At 54.3% G+C, this 14,126-nt stretch overlaps 1 protein-coding gene and 1 non-coding gene across 2 annotated transcripts in view; one reads left to right on the top strand and one right to left on the bottom strand.

Annotated features, from left to right (window-relative positions):
* TONSL (tonsoku like, DNA repair protein) overlaps positions 1–14,126 on the bottom strand; it is a 52,533-nt gene that overhangs the window by 4,351 nt on the left and 34,056 nt on the right. Inside the window, exons 17-22 of the mRNA XM_060243048.1 lie at positions 13,339–14,126; positions 12,510–12,586; positions 6,264–6,417; positions 5,232–5,310; positions 4,696–4,997; positions 2,750–2,921 (exon numbers count right to left, since the gene is read on the bottom strand). Coding sequence (XP_060099031.1) covers positions 2,750–2,921; positions 4,696–4,997; positions 5,232–5,310; positions 6,264–6,417; positions 12,510–12,586; positions 13,339–14,126 — 1,572 coding nt within the window. The remainder of the gene's footprint in view (positions 1–2,749; positions 2,922–4,695; positions 4,998–5,231; positions 5,311–6,263; positions 6,418–12,509; positions 12,587–13,338) is intronic.
* On the top strand, positions 11,307–11,378 carry TRNAG-GCC (transfer RNA glycine (anticodon GCC)). The gene has a single exon. It is a non-coding gene; the product is annotated as a tRNA-Gly (tRNA).

Here is a 14,126-nt window from a genome sequence, read left to right as displayed (position 1 = left end):
CTTGTAGACATTAAATCGGCCTCTGCAGTTTCCAATAATCTGTTTATAAACTCGTCTCTGTTCGGGGTTTTGTCAGTTTTCCAATATTTGGCATATAATATTCTAGCTATCGTAATAATATACATTAACAATTTCAGCTTTGTTGTGGGGAATTTCTGTCTACAAATATTTAAAAGATAAAGTTCCGGCACATGAGTAACTTGCGCTTCCAAAATTTTTTGTATCCAAATATTAATTTGTGTCCAGTACTTTCTAGCGAATTTGCATTGCCACCATATATGAAATAGCGATCCTTTAGCTTCTCGGCACTTCCAACATCTGTTAGAATATGTGGAGTAGATTTTGGCCAGTCTGTCAGAACAGTCTCCACTTCTTTAGGGAGAATGGGTGGCTTAATAACAGAACGTCTGTTTGGTATGCAGAAGGTCTCCAGTTCGATTCCTGTCAAGCTCCAGTTTAAAAAAATGGGTAATTGCTGGAAGACGGTGCGTACGAAGTGCTAAAAGGACTCTTGCAATAAAGATCATCAGTGGGTTTTTAGGGGAGGGACGGTGGCTCAGCGGTACAGCATCTGCTTGGTAAGCAGAAGGTCCCAGGTTCAATAGAGGTTTACAAGATAATGCATGGGATGGAGAAAGTAGAAAAAGAAGTACTTTTCTCCCTTTCTCACAATACAAGAACTCGTGGGCATTCGATGAAATTGCTGAGCAGAAAGGTTAAAACGGATAAAAGGAAGTACTTCTTCACCCAAAGGGTGATTAACATGTGGAATTCACTGCCACAGGAGGTGGTGGCGGCCACAAGTATAGCCACCTTCAAGAGGGGTTTAGATAAAAATATGGAGCACAGGTCCATCAGTGGCTATTAGCCACAGTGTATGTGTGTATATAAAATTTTTTGCCACTGTGTGACACAGAGTGTTGGACTTGATGGGCCGTTGGCCTGATCCAACATGGCTTCTCTTATGTTCTTATGTTCTTAATCCCCGACACCTCCAACTAAAAAGGGTCCAGGCAAGGAGGCGTGAAAAACCTCGGCTGGAGAGCCGCTGCCAGTCGGAGTAGACAATGCTGACTTCGACGGACCTCGGGGGGTCTGATTCAGTATAAGGCAGCTTCATGTCTTGTTCCCCACCCTCCAATCCCCCAGGCATACTTTAGTGCTTTTTCCGAAGCACGGTGCCCCCCTCCCCCAACACTAAGAGATGCCAAGAGCCTGTGAGCTCAGTGGGCACTGCCCGGCAAGCAGCAGTCCCCCTTCAGGCATCCACCCCTCCCTCCCAGCTGCTCCAAGGCTGCCCAAAGCAAGGCTAGGTGTGCGGGGTGGGTGTGCTACAGTCTGCTTTTGTCCAAGCCAGCCCCCAGTGCTTGTGGGGGGGCACTAGGGTTGCCCAGTCCAATTCAAGAAATATCTGGGGACTTTGGGGGCGGAGCCAGGAGCAAGGTGGTGACAAGCATCACAGAACTCCAAAGGGAGTTCTGACCGTCAGATTTCAAGGGGCCGCTCCGTTGAAATGCCTCCCCTCCCTTTGGAAAGAATGAAGGATCAGGGCACCTTCTTTGGGGGCTCGGTGGTAGAGCTTTAGGGGAGGGATGGTGGCTCAGTGGCAGAGCATCTGCTTGGGAAGCAGAAGGTCCCCGGTTCAATCCCCGGCATCTCCAACTAAAAAAGGGTCCAGGCAAATAGGTGTGAAAAACCTCAGCTTGAGACCCTGGAGAGCTGCTGCCAGTCTGAGTAGACAATGCTGACTTTGATGGACCAAAGAGGGTCTGATTCAGTATAAGGAAGCTTCATATGTTCATATGTCTTGGGGAGGGATGGTGGCTCAGTGGCAGAGCATCTGCTTGGTAAGCAGAAGGTCCCAGGTTCAATCCCCAGCATCTCCAACTAAAAAGGGTCCAGGCAAGTAGGCAAGAAAAACCTCAGCTGGAGACCCTGGAGAGCCGCTGCCAGTCTGAGGAGACAAGACTGACTTTGATGGACCAAAGAGGGTCTGATTCAGTATAAGGCAGCTTCATATGTTCAAATAGACCTCCTGGGGCAACCTTTTTAAAACTTGGCTAGCATTTTGGAGAGAGGTCCTGGATGCGATGTTGAAAACCTGGTGCCTCTACCTAAAAAAACAGCCGCCCCAGAGCCCCAGGTACCCACGGATCAATTCTCCGTTATATCCTATGGGAATCGGTCTCCATAGGGCAGGGGTGGCCAACGGTAGCTCTCCGGATTTTTTTTTTTGCCTACAACTCCATCAGCCCCAGCCACTGTTGGCTGGGGCTGATGGGAGTTGTAGGCAAAAAACATCTGGAAAGCTACCATTGGCCACCCCTGCACTAGGGAATCATGGAGCGCCCAGCAGACGTTTCCCTCCCCCACTCCGCTTTCGGATGACCCTGAAGCGCGGGGGTGGGGGATTGTCCCCTCCAAACTGAGGGATCCCCTGCCCGCAGCCTAGGGGGTACAGGAGTCAGCTCAGGGAAGAATTAAAAACATGCCGAGACACGAACCACCCACACCCTACACAGGCGCTTTGAGAAAGGGCCCAGGGGCTTTGTCTCCTGCCCCAGACCTCAGCGAATACCCAAGAAGAGCATCTCTCCCTTTCCCGCTTCTGCAGGGAAATCCTTCCTGCGTAAAGGCTGCGGCGACTGCCGTGATGGCTATTTCGGTGCCTCCTCCCGTTTTAGAGGAGGGCTTCGTTCCCTGCAGAAGGGGGATGCGGGTGTGCGTCAATTGCTTTAGCAGAGCTTACCTCTGAGGGCGCTGGCCACCAGGGGGCGGTAGTGCTGGAGGAAGGCGGGGGTGAAGCCGCAGGCTCCCAGGCGGAGGGTGCTGAGGAGGGGGGAGGCCTGGAGCAAGGAGGCCAAGGCCTGGGAGCTGCCGTCGCCCAGCGGGTTCAAGCTCACGTCCAGCTCCTCCAGGCTCTGCAACGACAGGGAGGGCCCAGTCGGGGGCGCACCAGAAAACCCCAAGGGGAAAAAACCAAAGCTGGGGGCAAACTGGAGGTAGAGTGGTGCAGACTGGGGGTCTGTTGAGGCAGGTCTGTGCCATCCTGGGACATGGGGAAGTGGGAGCCCTTTTCCAGACCTCCCCCCCACCCACGTCTCAGCTGACATTTTAAAAAGAGCAGGGCGCTAGTCCTCAGGCTTTGAGGCATTTCCTGAACTGCTCCAGCATTCCAGGGAGCTGCCGCCTCCCGTCTTTGCCTGTGCTTCTGGCTGTCGCCTAAAAGCAGGGGGCCCCAGCTTGGTGCCCACCTGAGCCATGGCACCCGCTGACCCTTGTCCTAGCACCTGCCAAGTGGTTTTTAGAAAGGAGGGCCAGCTGGCCACTGGAGACCTGACTGGCTGGGCAGATTCAAATAGCCTGGTTTGAGTGGCAGCTGCTGCCAGAGGGTGGGTTTATTCTCTCTCCCACTCCTCCTTCCCCCCACCCCGCACTTGGGCTTCCTGAGGGCATGGCTCCGCCTCTCATGGTGGCCATTTTGTGGCTGGCTCTGCCTCCTTGTGTCTCCATTCCAAAGGCCTGGGATCCCCATCACTCAGTACAAGCTGGAAAGAGCTGGGATCCTCCCCGCAACCAAGCCACTCCCAGGCCTGACTGAAGCCGGATTTGCTTTTGTACACCTCAGTAACCAGAACAACCTGCAGTTATCAGCAGAAGGCTAAAACAGACACACTAATACATTTCAAGACCTTACAGATAAACTTTATTAGCTCCAAGTTTCTTCTCTGGACAGAAGACTGTCTGTCTGTCTGTCTATCTATCAGTCTATCTATCATCTATCAATCGATCTGTCTGTCTGTCTGTCTATCTATCATCTATCAATCAATCTGTCTATATCTATAATCAATCAGTCTGTCTATCTATCTATCTATCTATCTATCTATCTATCTATCTATCTATCTATCTATCTATCTATCTATCTATCTATCTATCTATCTATCTATCTATCTGTCTATCAATCATCTATCTATCACCTATCAATCAATCTGTCTATATCATCAATCTATCATCTATCTATCTTCTATCAATCTGTCTGTCTGTCTGTCTATCTAAAAGCAAAGCAATAGATCGCATTAGTACATTTGCTCATACAGCTAGAATTCAGTTCTATAGTCAAGCACAGTTCCATAGTTAAGCACAATTCTATACAGTTAAGCGTTCTATGAAAAGTCTAAGTCTCTATTAGACTAACACCCTGTTAGTCTACATTTTCTCATTTAAAGTTTAAGTCCCAAGACCCCTTTGTTTGGCATGACCCAGCATAGAGAGTCTCCTGTCTCTAGTCTGATCAGCTTGAAATCAACGAAGGCTTGTTAATCTCAGGGCTTGACCAGCATAGAGACCCCCTGTCTCTCATACAGGCAGCCCCCTCTGCTCAAAACCCCAAGGTTTATAAAGGCTCCCCCCCCCCGGAAACTTTATCACATCTCTATTTCATCCTCATCTTATCATACCCGTCAGCTACATTCCAGAACTACCAGCTGCATCTTCTGGTTCCTGCTCATACCGCATAAGGCGATTCCTGTTCTCAAACAGCCCTTCCCTTTCTCAGCCTAAGCTGTTCACAGTATGAACAGCGATGGAGAGCTTGGACGCCTCGCTGCCAATTTCACCGAGAGGATCGACCCCAAAAGAAATCCTGCCGCGCGGGCAGGCACCCCTCCCCGAGCTGAAGACCAAGAAGCGCCCTACCTGGAAGGTGGCTGGGCCGGTCGGCCCCCGTGCCAGTTTCTGCAGTCCCTCGGGGCCCAAGCGGTTGCCGGAGAGGTCCAGGGTCTTCAGGGCGGGCATGGTGCTGATGCTGGCCAGCAGCTCCGCAGCCGAGTCGTCCCCCAGGCCGGTCCCGGATAGGCTGAGGTGCCGGATGGCCGTCTGCCGCTTGAGCGCCCGCAGGAGGGGGGTGAGGTGGGGGCCGCGCAGGGCCACGCCCGAGGCGCTGAACGAGGGGCCCGACTCCTGACGCTCCAGCATCTTCAGCAGCAGCGGATGTTCCCCTGGAAGCCCGGGAGACCCACGACACTGTCAGCACAAGCCCCGCCAGCAGGAATCACCTGCCCGGACACGGGTGGGGCCCTTCCGGGCTTCTGTAGGCAGCGCCACGGAGAACCAGCCTCTCAGAGGAAGGCAACCAAGCCACTCCCGAGAGAGACCTTCTGGGCACTGCGATGCTCCCCCCTCTGTCCCCTCTGCCCTACAGAAGCCCCACCTGGCCAGGGGCTGCAGCTTACCCACAGACTGGCTCCGGCAAGCCTTGCGGTATCTCTCCAGAAGGGGCGGCAGGTCCCAGGACTCCACCTCAGCCAACACCTGCCACAGAAGCGAGAGCGACCGCAATCAGGCACTGGGCAAAAGGGGCCCCCCTCCCCTGCCAAAGGATCCCGGGGCCCACCTGACCCACTTTGCTGGGCTGGCTCCCACAACTCCTCTAGCTCACCTGCATCTCACAGCTGGCCCTGATCCCACCCTTCGCCTCGGCTTGCTCTGATCTTGCCTTTGCAAGACCTGCCAAGACCCTGAGGACGCCAGAAGAGCCGCGAAAAGGGTGAGAAGCTCCATAGCTCCGCCTCCAGAGTCAAGGGGAGGGGCAATCTCGCCCAAGGCACCCCTCAATCGCTACACTCCACCCTGGGGAATTCTGCGCCTGAATTCTGCGGGCAGGGAGCCAGACTACCCGCCCCAAACCCACTCCCCTTTGGGGCATCTTCAGGCCAACCCAGCTGCGTGGTTCCCCAGCGGCAGCAGCACTGCAGGCCAGATTTCCCTGGCTTGGAGTTAAAAAAGAAGATACTGGATTTATATCCCGCTCTATATTCTGAATCTGAGTCTCAGAGCGGTCACAATCTCCTAGGTCTCCTTCCCCCACAACAGACACCCTGTGAGGTGGGTGGGGCTCAGAGAGCTCTCGTGCAAGCTGCCCTTTCAAGGACAACTCCTGCAAGAGCTCTGGCTGACCCAAGGCCATTCCAGCAGCTGCAAGTGGAGGAGGAGTGGGGAATCAAACCCGGTTCTCCCAGGTAAGAGTTCACACGCTTCACCACTACCCCAAACAGGATGCAGGCCCCAAAGGAGGTGCCGTTCAGCTGTGGAACACCCTCCAGCAGGAGCCTCCCAGCTGGCTGCATGGCTCTCAGAGATTGTGAGCCGCTCTGAGTCTCTGATTCAGGGAGAAGGGCGGGGTATAAATCTGCAATTCTCCTTCTTCAGACAGCAGCCTCCTCCCTGGGCACAACCTCCCCCCCCCCCCGGAAACGGCCACTCACCTCCTCGTTGCTCTGCAGGACGTCCACAATGAGGTCCTGGGGGGCCAAGAGGGCCCCCTCCTTCTTGAGGGTGAGGCGCGGCAGCAGCCCGCACATCTGGTAGTAGCGCTGAGAGGCCTGCTCCGCCAGCCAGGAGACCGGCCGGCTCTCGTTGCTGCAAGGGAAGGGAAGGGAAGGGAAGGGAGACGGTGCCCAGGGCAGCGGAAGAAAGCCGGGCTCTCTGATCGCGCCTCCACACCGCCGTGGCAGGGTCTTCCATCTCTAGACTGCGGGGGCTCCCTGGGCGCGCCCCCCCTTCCTTGCCCTGCCCGAATGCCAGAGGCCTGCTGGCTCCGATTTTTCATTCATGGAAAACATTTCCACACCCCCTTTCCACCTGACTAGGGCTCGCAAGGCAGAACACGTGAAAACATGACAACAGCTGAGCAGTTAAAAACAAACATTTAAAATGATTAAACCAATTCCGAAAAAAACACACAAGCGACGCGAGAACCAAAGAGGAAGGCCAGCAACCCGGAGAAGGAGAAGAAGAGAATGGATTCTCTATCCCACCCTTCAGCAGCCAAAGGAGTTGCAGAGTGTCTTCCAAGCCCCTTTCCCTTTCCCTCCCCCACAACAGACACCTTGGGAGGTGGGTGGGGCTGAGAGAGCTCTCCCAGAAGTTGCCCTTTCAAGGACAGAGACTCAGAGTGGCCTACAATCTCCTCTAAGACCCCTGAAAGAGGCAGTGGTCCGCCCTCTCCTGAAAAAGGCTACATGAGACCCGGCCGAATTGGCACATTACCGACCGGTCTCAAACTTGCCCTTTTTGGGCAAAATTATCGAGAGGGCTGTGGCGCTGCAGTTACAGGACTTTCTGGATGACGCTTCCACCCTAGACCCATGCCAGTCCGGCTTCCGCCCGGGCCATGGGACAGAGACAGTCTTGGTCACCCTCATGGATGACCTCCAGCGACAACTGGATCAAGGCGGCTCGGCAGTATTGCTGCTGCTAGACCTATCGGCTGCGTTCGATATGGTCGATCATCGGCTGCTGACCTGCCGTCTCGCCGACGCGGGAATTCGGGGGCTAGCCTTACAGTGGCTCTCCTCCTTCCTTGAAGGTCGGGGACAAAGGGTGGCAATTGGAGGGGAGCTGTCTCAGAGACACCCACTTCATTGTGGGGTGCCTCAGGGGGCAGTTCTCTCCCCGATGTTGTTTAACATCTATATGCGCCCCCTTGCCCAGATTGCCTGGAGGTATGGGCTAGGTTGTCATCAGTACGCTGATGACACCCAGCTCTATCTATTGATGGACGGCCAGACTGGCGATGTCCCTATAAATCTGGACTGGGCGTTACAAGCTGTGGCTGGCTGGCTCAAGCTGAGTGGGCTGAAGCTGAACCCAGCGAAGACTGAGGTCCTTTGCGTAGGTCGCGGCGGGCCAGGAGGGGAGATCTCCCTACCGGCCTTTGACGGTGTGCCACTGATACCAGTGCGCAGGGTCAAGAGCTTGGGAGTGCTACTGGAGTCTTCCTTGTCAATGGAAGCCCAGATAGCTGCCACTGCTAAATCTGCCTTTTTCCACCTTAGGAGGGCGAGGCAGTTGGCTCCCTTCTTGGAACGTAGTGACCTGGCAACTGTGATCCACACAACGGTCACCTCGAGGCTAGACTACTGTAATGCCCTCTACATGGGGCTGCCCTTATACCGAACACGGAAACTGCAGTTGGTGCAGAACGCGGCGGCCAGGCTGTTGGTGGGACTACCTCGGTGGGAACACGTGCAGCCTGGGCTGCGGGAGCTGCACTGGCTACCGGTTGTGTACCGTGTTCGCTATAGGGTGCTGGTTATTACCTTTAAAGCCCTATATGGCCGAGGACCTGCCTACCTTAGGGACCGCCTCTCCCCATATGTTCCCCAGAGAGCACTGAGATCTAGTTCCCAAAACCTTTTAAAAATCCCTGGGCCAAGAGAGGCTAGATTGAAAATAACGAGGGAGCAAGCCTTCTCAGTTATGGCCCCCCGATGGTGGAATCAACTTCCAGAGGTGGTGCGAGCCCTGAATCAGTTCCGCAGGGCTTGCAAAACCACCCTCTTTCAGCTCGCTTTCAAGATAGAACCCGGCTAAGTTGATTTCTAGCCATCTAGCCATCTCATATATGACTGTGAATTGTAGCACCTTAACTATTAACATTTAACAGCTGTTTTATCTAATTTTAACTAATTTTAACTAAATTTACAACGGTAACTTAATTGTATTTTAATCTGTCTTTTGTATTGTTTGTATTTTATTGAAATCATGGTTGCTCCATGTCTGTGAGCCGACCTGAGCCTGCCTTTGGCGGGGGAGGGCGGGATACAAAAATAAATTTACTTACTTACTATATCTTCTCCCCCCACAACAGACATCCTGTGAGGTGGGTGGGGCCGAGAGGGCTCTCCCAGCAGCTGCCCTTTCCTGGACAGAGTCTCAGAGCGGCCTACAATCTCCTATAACTTCTCCCCCCACAACAGAAATTCTGTGAGGTGGGTGGGGCTGAGAGGGCTCTCCCAGCAGCTGCCCTTTCATGGACAGAGACTCAGAGCAGCCTACAATCTCCTATAACTTCTCCCTCCACAACAGAAATCCTGTGAGGTGGGTGGGGCTGAGAGGGCTCTCCCAGCAGCTGCCCTTTCATGGACAGAGTCTCAGAGCAGCCTACAATCTCCTATATCTTCTCCCCCCACAACAGACACCCTGTGTAGTGGGTGGGGCTGAGAGGGCTCTCCCAGCAACTGCCCTTTCATGGACAGAGACTCAGAGCAGCCTACAATCTCCTATAACTTCTTCCCCCACAACAGACACCTTGTGAGGTAGGTGGGGCTGAGAGAGCTCTGAGATAACTGCTCTTGAGCAGAACAGCGCTGCGAGAACTTGTACAATATATCATTCAAAACCTCACTGGCTGAATTATCACTCTCACACAAAAAGTATGTAAAGAAACATTTAATGCACAATGTATAATAAGTCCATACAGCAAAATAACAGAACAAACCCCCTCACAGTGCTCCCCCAGTCTGTTTTCCTAAAGTGTGTCTTAAAGGCACGGCCTTCAGCTGCTTCTCACAGTCCGGAATCTGGGTGGAGACAGGAGCACTAAATGTTTGTTTATACACTTTTTGTGTGAGAGTGATAATTCAACCGGTGAGGTTTTGAATGATATATTGCAGGGGTGGCCAACGATAGCTCTCCAGTTGTTTTTTGCCTACAACTCCCACCAGCCCCAGCCAGCATGGCCAATGGCTGGGGCTTATGGGAGTTGTAGGCAAAAAACATCTGGAGAGCTACCGTTGGCCACCCCTGATACATTGTGCTTAATACCTGTGCTATTGGATAACTTCTGCGAGAACTTGTAGCTGACCCAAGACCATTCCAGCAGCTGCAAGTGGAGAAGTGGGGAATCAAACCCGGTTCTCCCAGATAAGAGAGCTCTGGCTGACCCAAGGCCATTTCAGCAGGTGCAAGTGGAGGAGTGGGGAATCCAACCCGGTTCTCCCAGATAAGAGAGCTCTGGCTGACCCAAGGCCATTCTAGCAGCTGCAAGTGGAGGAGTGGGGAATCAAACCCGGTTCTCCCAGATAAGAGAGCTCTGGCTGACCCAAGGCCATTCCAGCAGCTGCAAGTGGAGGAGTGGGGAATCAAACCCGGTTCTCCTACATAAGAGAGCTCTAGCTGACCCAAGGCCATTCCAGCAGCTGCAAGTGGAGAAGTGGGGAATCAAACCCGGTTCTCCCAGATAAGAGAGCTCTGGCTGACCCAAGGCCATTCCAGCAGGTGCGAGTGGAGGAGTGGGGAATCCAACCCGGTTCTCCCAGATAAGAGAGCTCTGGCTGACCCAAGGCCATTCCAGCAGGTGCAAGTGGAGGAGTGGGGAATCCAACCCGGTTCTCCCAGATAAGAGAGCTCTAGCTGACCCAAGGCCATTCCAGAAGCTGCAAGTGGAGGAGTGGGGAATCAAACCCGGTTCTCCCAGATAAGAGAGCTCTACCTGACCCAAGGCCATTCCAGCAGCTGCAAATGGAGGAGTGGGGAATCCAACCCGGTTCTCCCAGATAAGAGAGCTCTGGCTGACCCAAGGCCATTCCAGCAGGTGCAAGTGGAGGAGTGGGGAATCCAACCTGGTTCTCCCAGATAAGAGATCTCTGGCTGACCCAGGGCCATTCCAGCAGGTGCAAGTGGAGGAGTGGGGAATCCAACCTGGTTCTCCCAGATAAGAGAGCTCTGGCTGACCCAAGGCCATTCCAGCAGCTGCAAGTGGAGGAGTGGGGAATTAAACCCACTTCTCCCAGATAAGAGTCCACACACTTCACCACTGCACCAAATTGGCTTTCCTTACTGGGGAGATGCCGAATGAAACCCAAAAGGAGGATGCAGATAAATAGAGAGAGGGAGACAAACGAATCTTGGTGGGGAGGGAGCTCCAGCATTTTGGCCCTAGGATGGAGAGAGCCCTTTCTCGAGTTGCAAGCCATCTGGCCTCAGAGGACAGGGCTAAAGGAAGCAAGGTCTCTGCAGATGGCTGATAAGAACAGGCAGGTTCACATGGGAGTAGGCAGTCCCTAAGGAAGGCTCTTCCCAGGAGTCATGATCCTAGTGAGGCCTACAGGCTTTGGGGAAGCCTGTATTGGAGTAGTTACAGGGCCTACGTTTCCCAGGATCCCTTCAGTCCGTCTGATTTCAGAAACCTGGTGGGATGGAGGCAACCAAGGGGGACCTGTCATTCCTGGATGCAAACTCTACAGAAAAGACAGGGCCGTGTTCCTCTGTATATTACAGAGGGAATAAAGTCAAATAAACTAGATAACATTATAAGAAAAAACTCCTCCATGGAACTGCTATGGGTGGAGATTCTGGGCTTGAAGCGTTACTTAAAAGTGAGGTGTGTTACAGCCCACCCCGCCCACCCGATCTGAACCATCTCAAGATGGAGAAGAAAGGGAGGAGACTAAAGCGGAAAATGTTGTAATATTGGGCGACTTGAACTCCCATCCCATTGACTGGGCAAATGCATGTTATGGGAGGGGGCTGTGGCTCAGTGGCAGAGCATCTGCTTGCCATTCAGAAGGTCCCAGGTTCAATCCCCGGCAGCATCTCCAGTTTAAAGGAGCAGGTGATATGAAAGACACTCGCATGAGACTGGAGAGGTGCCGTCAGTCTGAGTGGACAATACTGACCTGGATGGACCAAGGGGCGGATTCAGTCTCAGTGAGTCGTGTGCTTGTGTGTGCTCAAGTCATGCTGTAGAAATGAGGTTTCTAGACATCGTAAATGACTGTGCCCTGGAACAGTTGGTCATGGAGACTAGAACAGGGGTGTCAAACATGTGCCCCGGGGCGGAATCACGCCCCCAGAGGGCTCCTATCAGGCCCGTGAGCAACTCACTGTTGTCTGTTCTCTTCTCCCTCTCTTGCTTCCTTCTGCATCACAACTTGCTTTGGGAGGTTTGCTCAATCGCACAGCAGAGCTACAGAGCAAAGCTCCTCCTTTGGGGAGGAAGTGGGGGAAGGAGAACTAGCTTTGCCAGGCTCTCTCAATCGCACAGCAGAGCTACTGAGTCAAGCCTCTCTTCCTTCGGTTGGCTGAGGCTCAACAAGCCAGTGAGGTGGATTAGGCTGAGTGTGTGCGTGTGAGTGTACTCTTTATAAAATTTAGATCTCCCCTACCTGGCATTACATTTTATGACACGCCCGGCCCGGCAAGCTGAAGATTCTGCCCTCGTAACAAATTAGCTCGACATCCCTGAACGAGAGGGCTACAGCTAGTTTTGAACCCAGTAGCACTTTCAGACCAACAAGATTTTGGAGTGGGGTATAAGCTCTGGAGAGCCAAAGCTCCGTTTTTGAGAAGAAGCCCAGAGAAGGCAGGGGAGCTAAATGGAACAGGGGCAGTATATCTGAATGCCAGGTGCCAGGGACAAAGTAGGGATGGCCGTTACCTTCAGTGTCCTCCTCAAGGGTTCCCCAGAAGGGCAGTCAGATGTCTGATCCAGCAAGGCATTTCTTAAGATAGGGGGAGAGAGGAAAGAAGGCAGCAGGAACGAGGCCGAAAAGAGCAGAGGCACAGCGGGACGGAAGGAGAGAAAGGCACTCCGGAGACCCTGAGAAAAGGAAGCAGCCACCCTTTCGGCACCCAAGACGGGTGAGAGGAGACGGTAGCTACTCCAGCAGGGACAGAGGAACCAAGAGTGGGGTTCTAGAGTACAGATCCCCCTTTGCTGCTCATACCTGTGGGGCACGGGGATAAGGAAGACGTTCTCATGCACTCGAACTCGCACCCGGATAGGGGCTAGGGGAACGGGAAGCTGTGGAGAAAGAAAAAAATGGATGAGGGCAGATTAATCATCCACCAGCCCAACTTATCTTCCTGGGAAGGGGAGCGGGTGTCTCCCACAGTGGCACCCCCTATCTCCAACTGTGCTGGGAACTGAGTGCCCCCCCCCCGCAAGGCTCCAGGCCAAGCAGAACACAGCAAGACAGGTTGTGCTTTGTTTGTCTGACCTTTTAAGGTGCTGCTGCTATAAGACCGCAGATTTATACCCCGTCCTTCTCTCTGAATCAGAGTCTCAGAGCGGCTCACAATCTCCTTTATCCCCTTCCCCCACAACAGACACCCTGTGAGGTGGGTGGGGCTGAGAGAGCTCTGACAGAAGCTGCCCTTTCAAGGACAGCTCTGCAAGAGAGCTATGGCTGACCCAAGGCCATTCCAGCAGCTGCAAGTGGAGAAGTGGGGAATCAAAGAAGAAGATGAGGATATTGGATTTATATTCCGCCCTCCACTCTGAATCTCAGAGCAGTCACAATCTCCTTTATCTACTTGCCCCACAACAGACACCCTGTGAGGTGGATGGGGCTGAGAGAGCTCTCCCAGAAGCTGCCTTTTCAAGGACAACTCCTACAAGAGCTATGGCTGCCCCAAGGCCATTCCAGCAGCTGAAAGTGGGGGAGTGGGGAATTGAGCCCGGTTCTCCCAGATAAGAGTCTGCACACTCAATCACTACACCAAACTGGCCTGGCAGAGAGCAAGCTGGGCACCCCTTCCCTCTGGGAAATTCACCTGTGCTGTGGCTGGGGGCGGGCTCTCGCAACCCCCAGTCCTGCCGTTGACGGGGCTGCTGTCCCCTGCCTCCCCGAAGGAACTGGGGCCATTGGCTGGCCGCCCTGGGCTTGTCACCAGGCCAGCCCCTCGCGTCCTGCCCAGGGGGATCCGGTCCACGACCTGGGTGAGGCGACTCTGCCGGATCCGCCGCCGCTTCTTCCTCGCAGCTTCCGGGGGCTGGCGGGGGGCCCCGCCTTCGCTCTCGGGCCCTGAGCTCTCCTCCGACTCGGCCCCAGAGTCCTCATGGACGCTCAAGCGGCGACTTCTTTTCCGGGACCCGTGGCTCGGCCCCAGATCGTGTTCCAGCCAATCGTCGCCCACATAGTCCTCGGAGGGGATCAGGGCTGGCCCATTCAAGGGCAGCGGGCGCTCGGGGTTCTGTGGCTGACGAGAGTGGGCGCTGCCCACGCGCCTCATGGCTGCCCGGTACTCTGCTGCGGCTGCCGAGCCAGCATCCTTCTGCCCAGTCTGGCCCAGCCCCTGCTCCTCCTCGGCCCTTCGTGGCTCCTGCCCAAGGAGCTGTGGCCTCCTCTCGGCAGGCCGCGGGGGAATCTGGCCGCTCTCTGGGGTCTCCCACTGCCCCCAGCCGGTCCCGCCAAGACCCAGTTCGCCGTTCTGCCTCGGGGCCCTCCGGGGGCTGCGGGGCTTCTCTGCTGGACGTGGAGGGCAAGAAGGTGGGGGCTCGGAGACTTCCGAATCGAAAAGCTGACTGGTCGGCTCTTCTCGTAGGGTTCGAGCCTTGGTAC

The sequence above is a fragment of the Heteronotia binoei genome, chromosome 7, assembly GCF_032191835.1.
Source record: "Heteronotia binoei isolate CCM8104 ecotype False Entrance Well chromosome 7, APGP_CSIRO_Hbin_v1, whole genome shotgun sequence".
NCBI lineage: Eukaryota > Metazoa > Chordata > Lepidosauria > Squamata > Gekkonidae > Heteronotia > Heteronotia binoei.
Note: the sequence above shows the minus strand (reverse complement) of the source record. Positions and strands in the feature narration are given on the sequence as shown.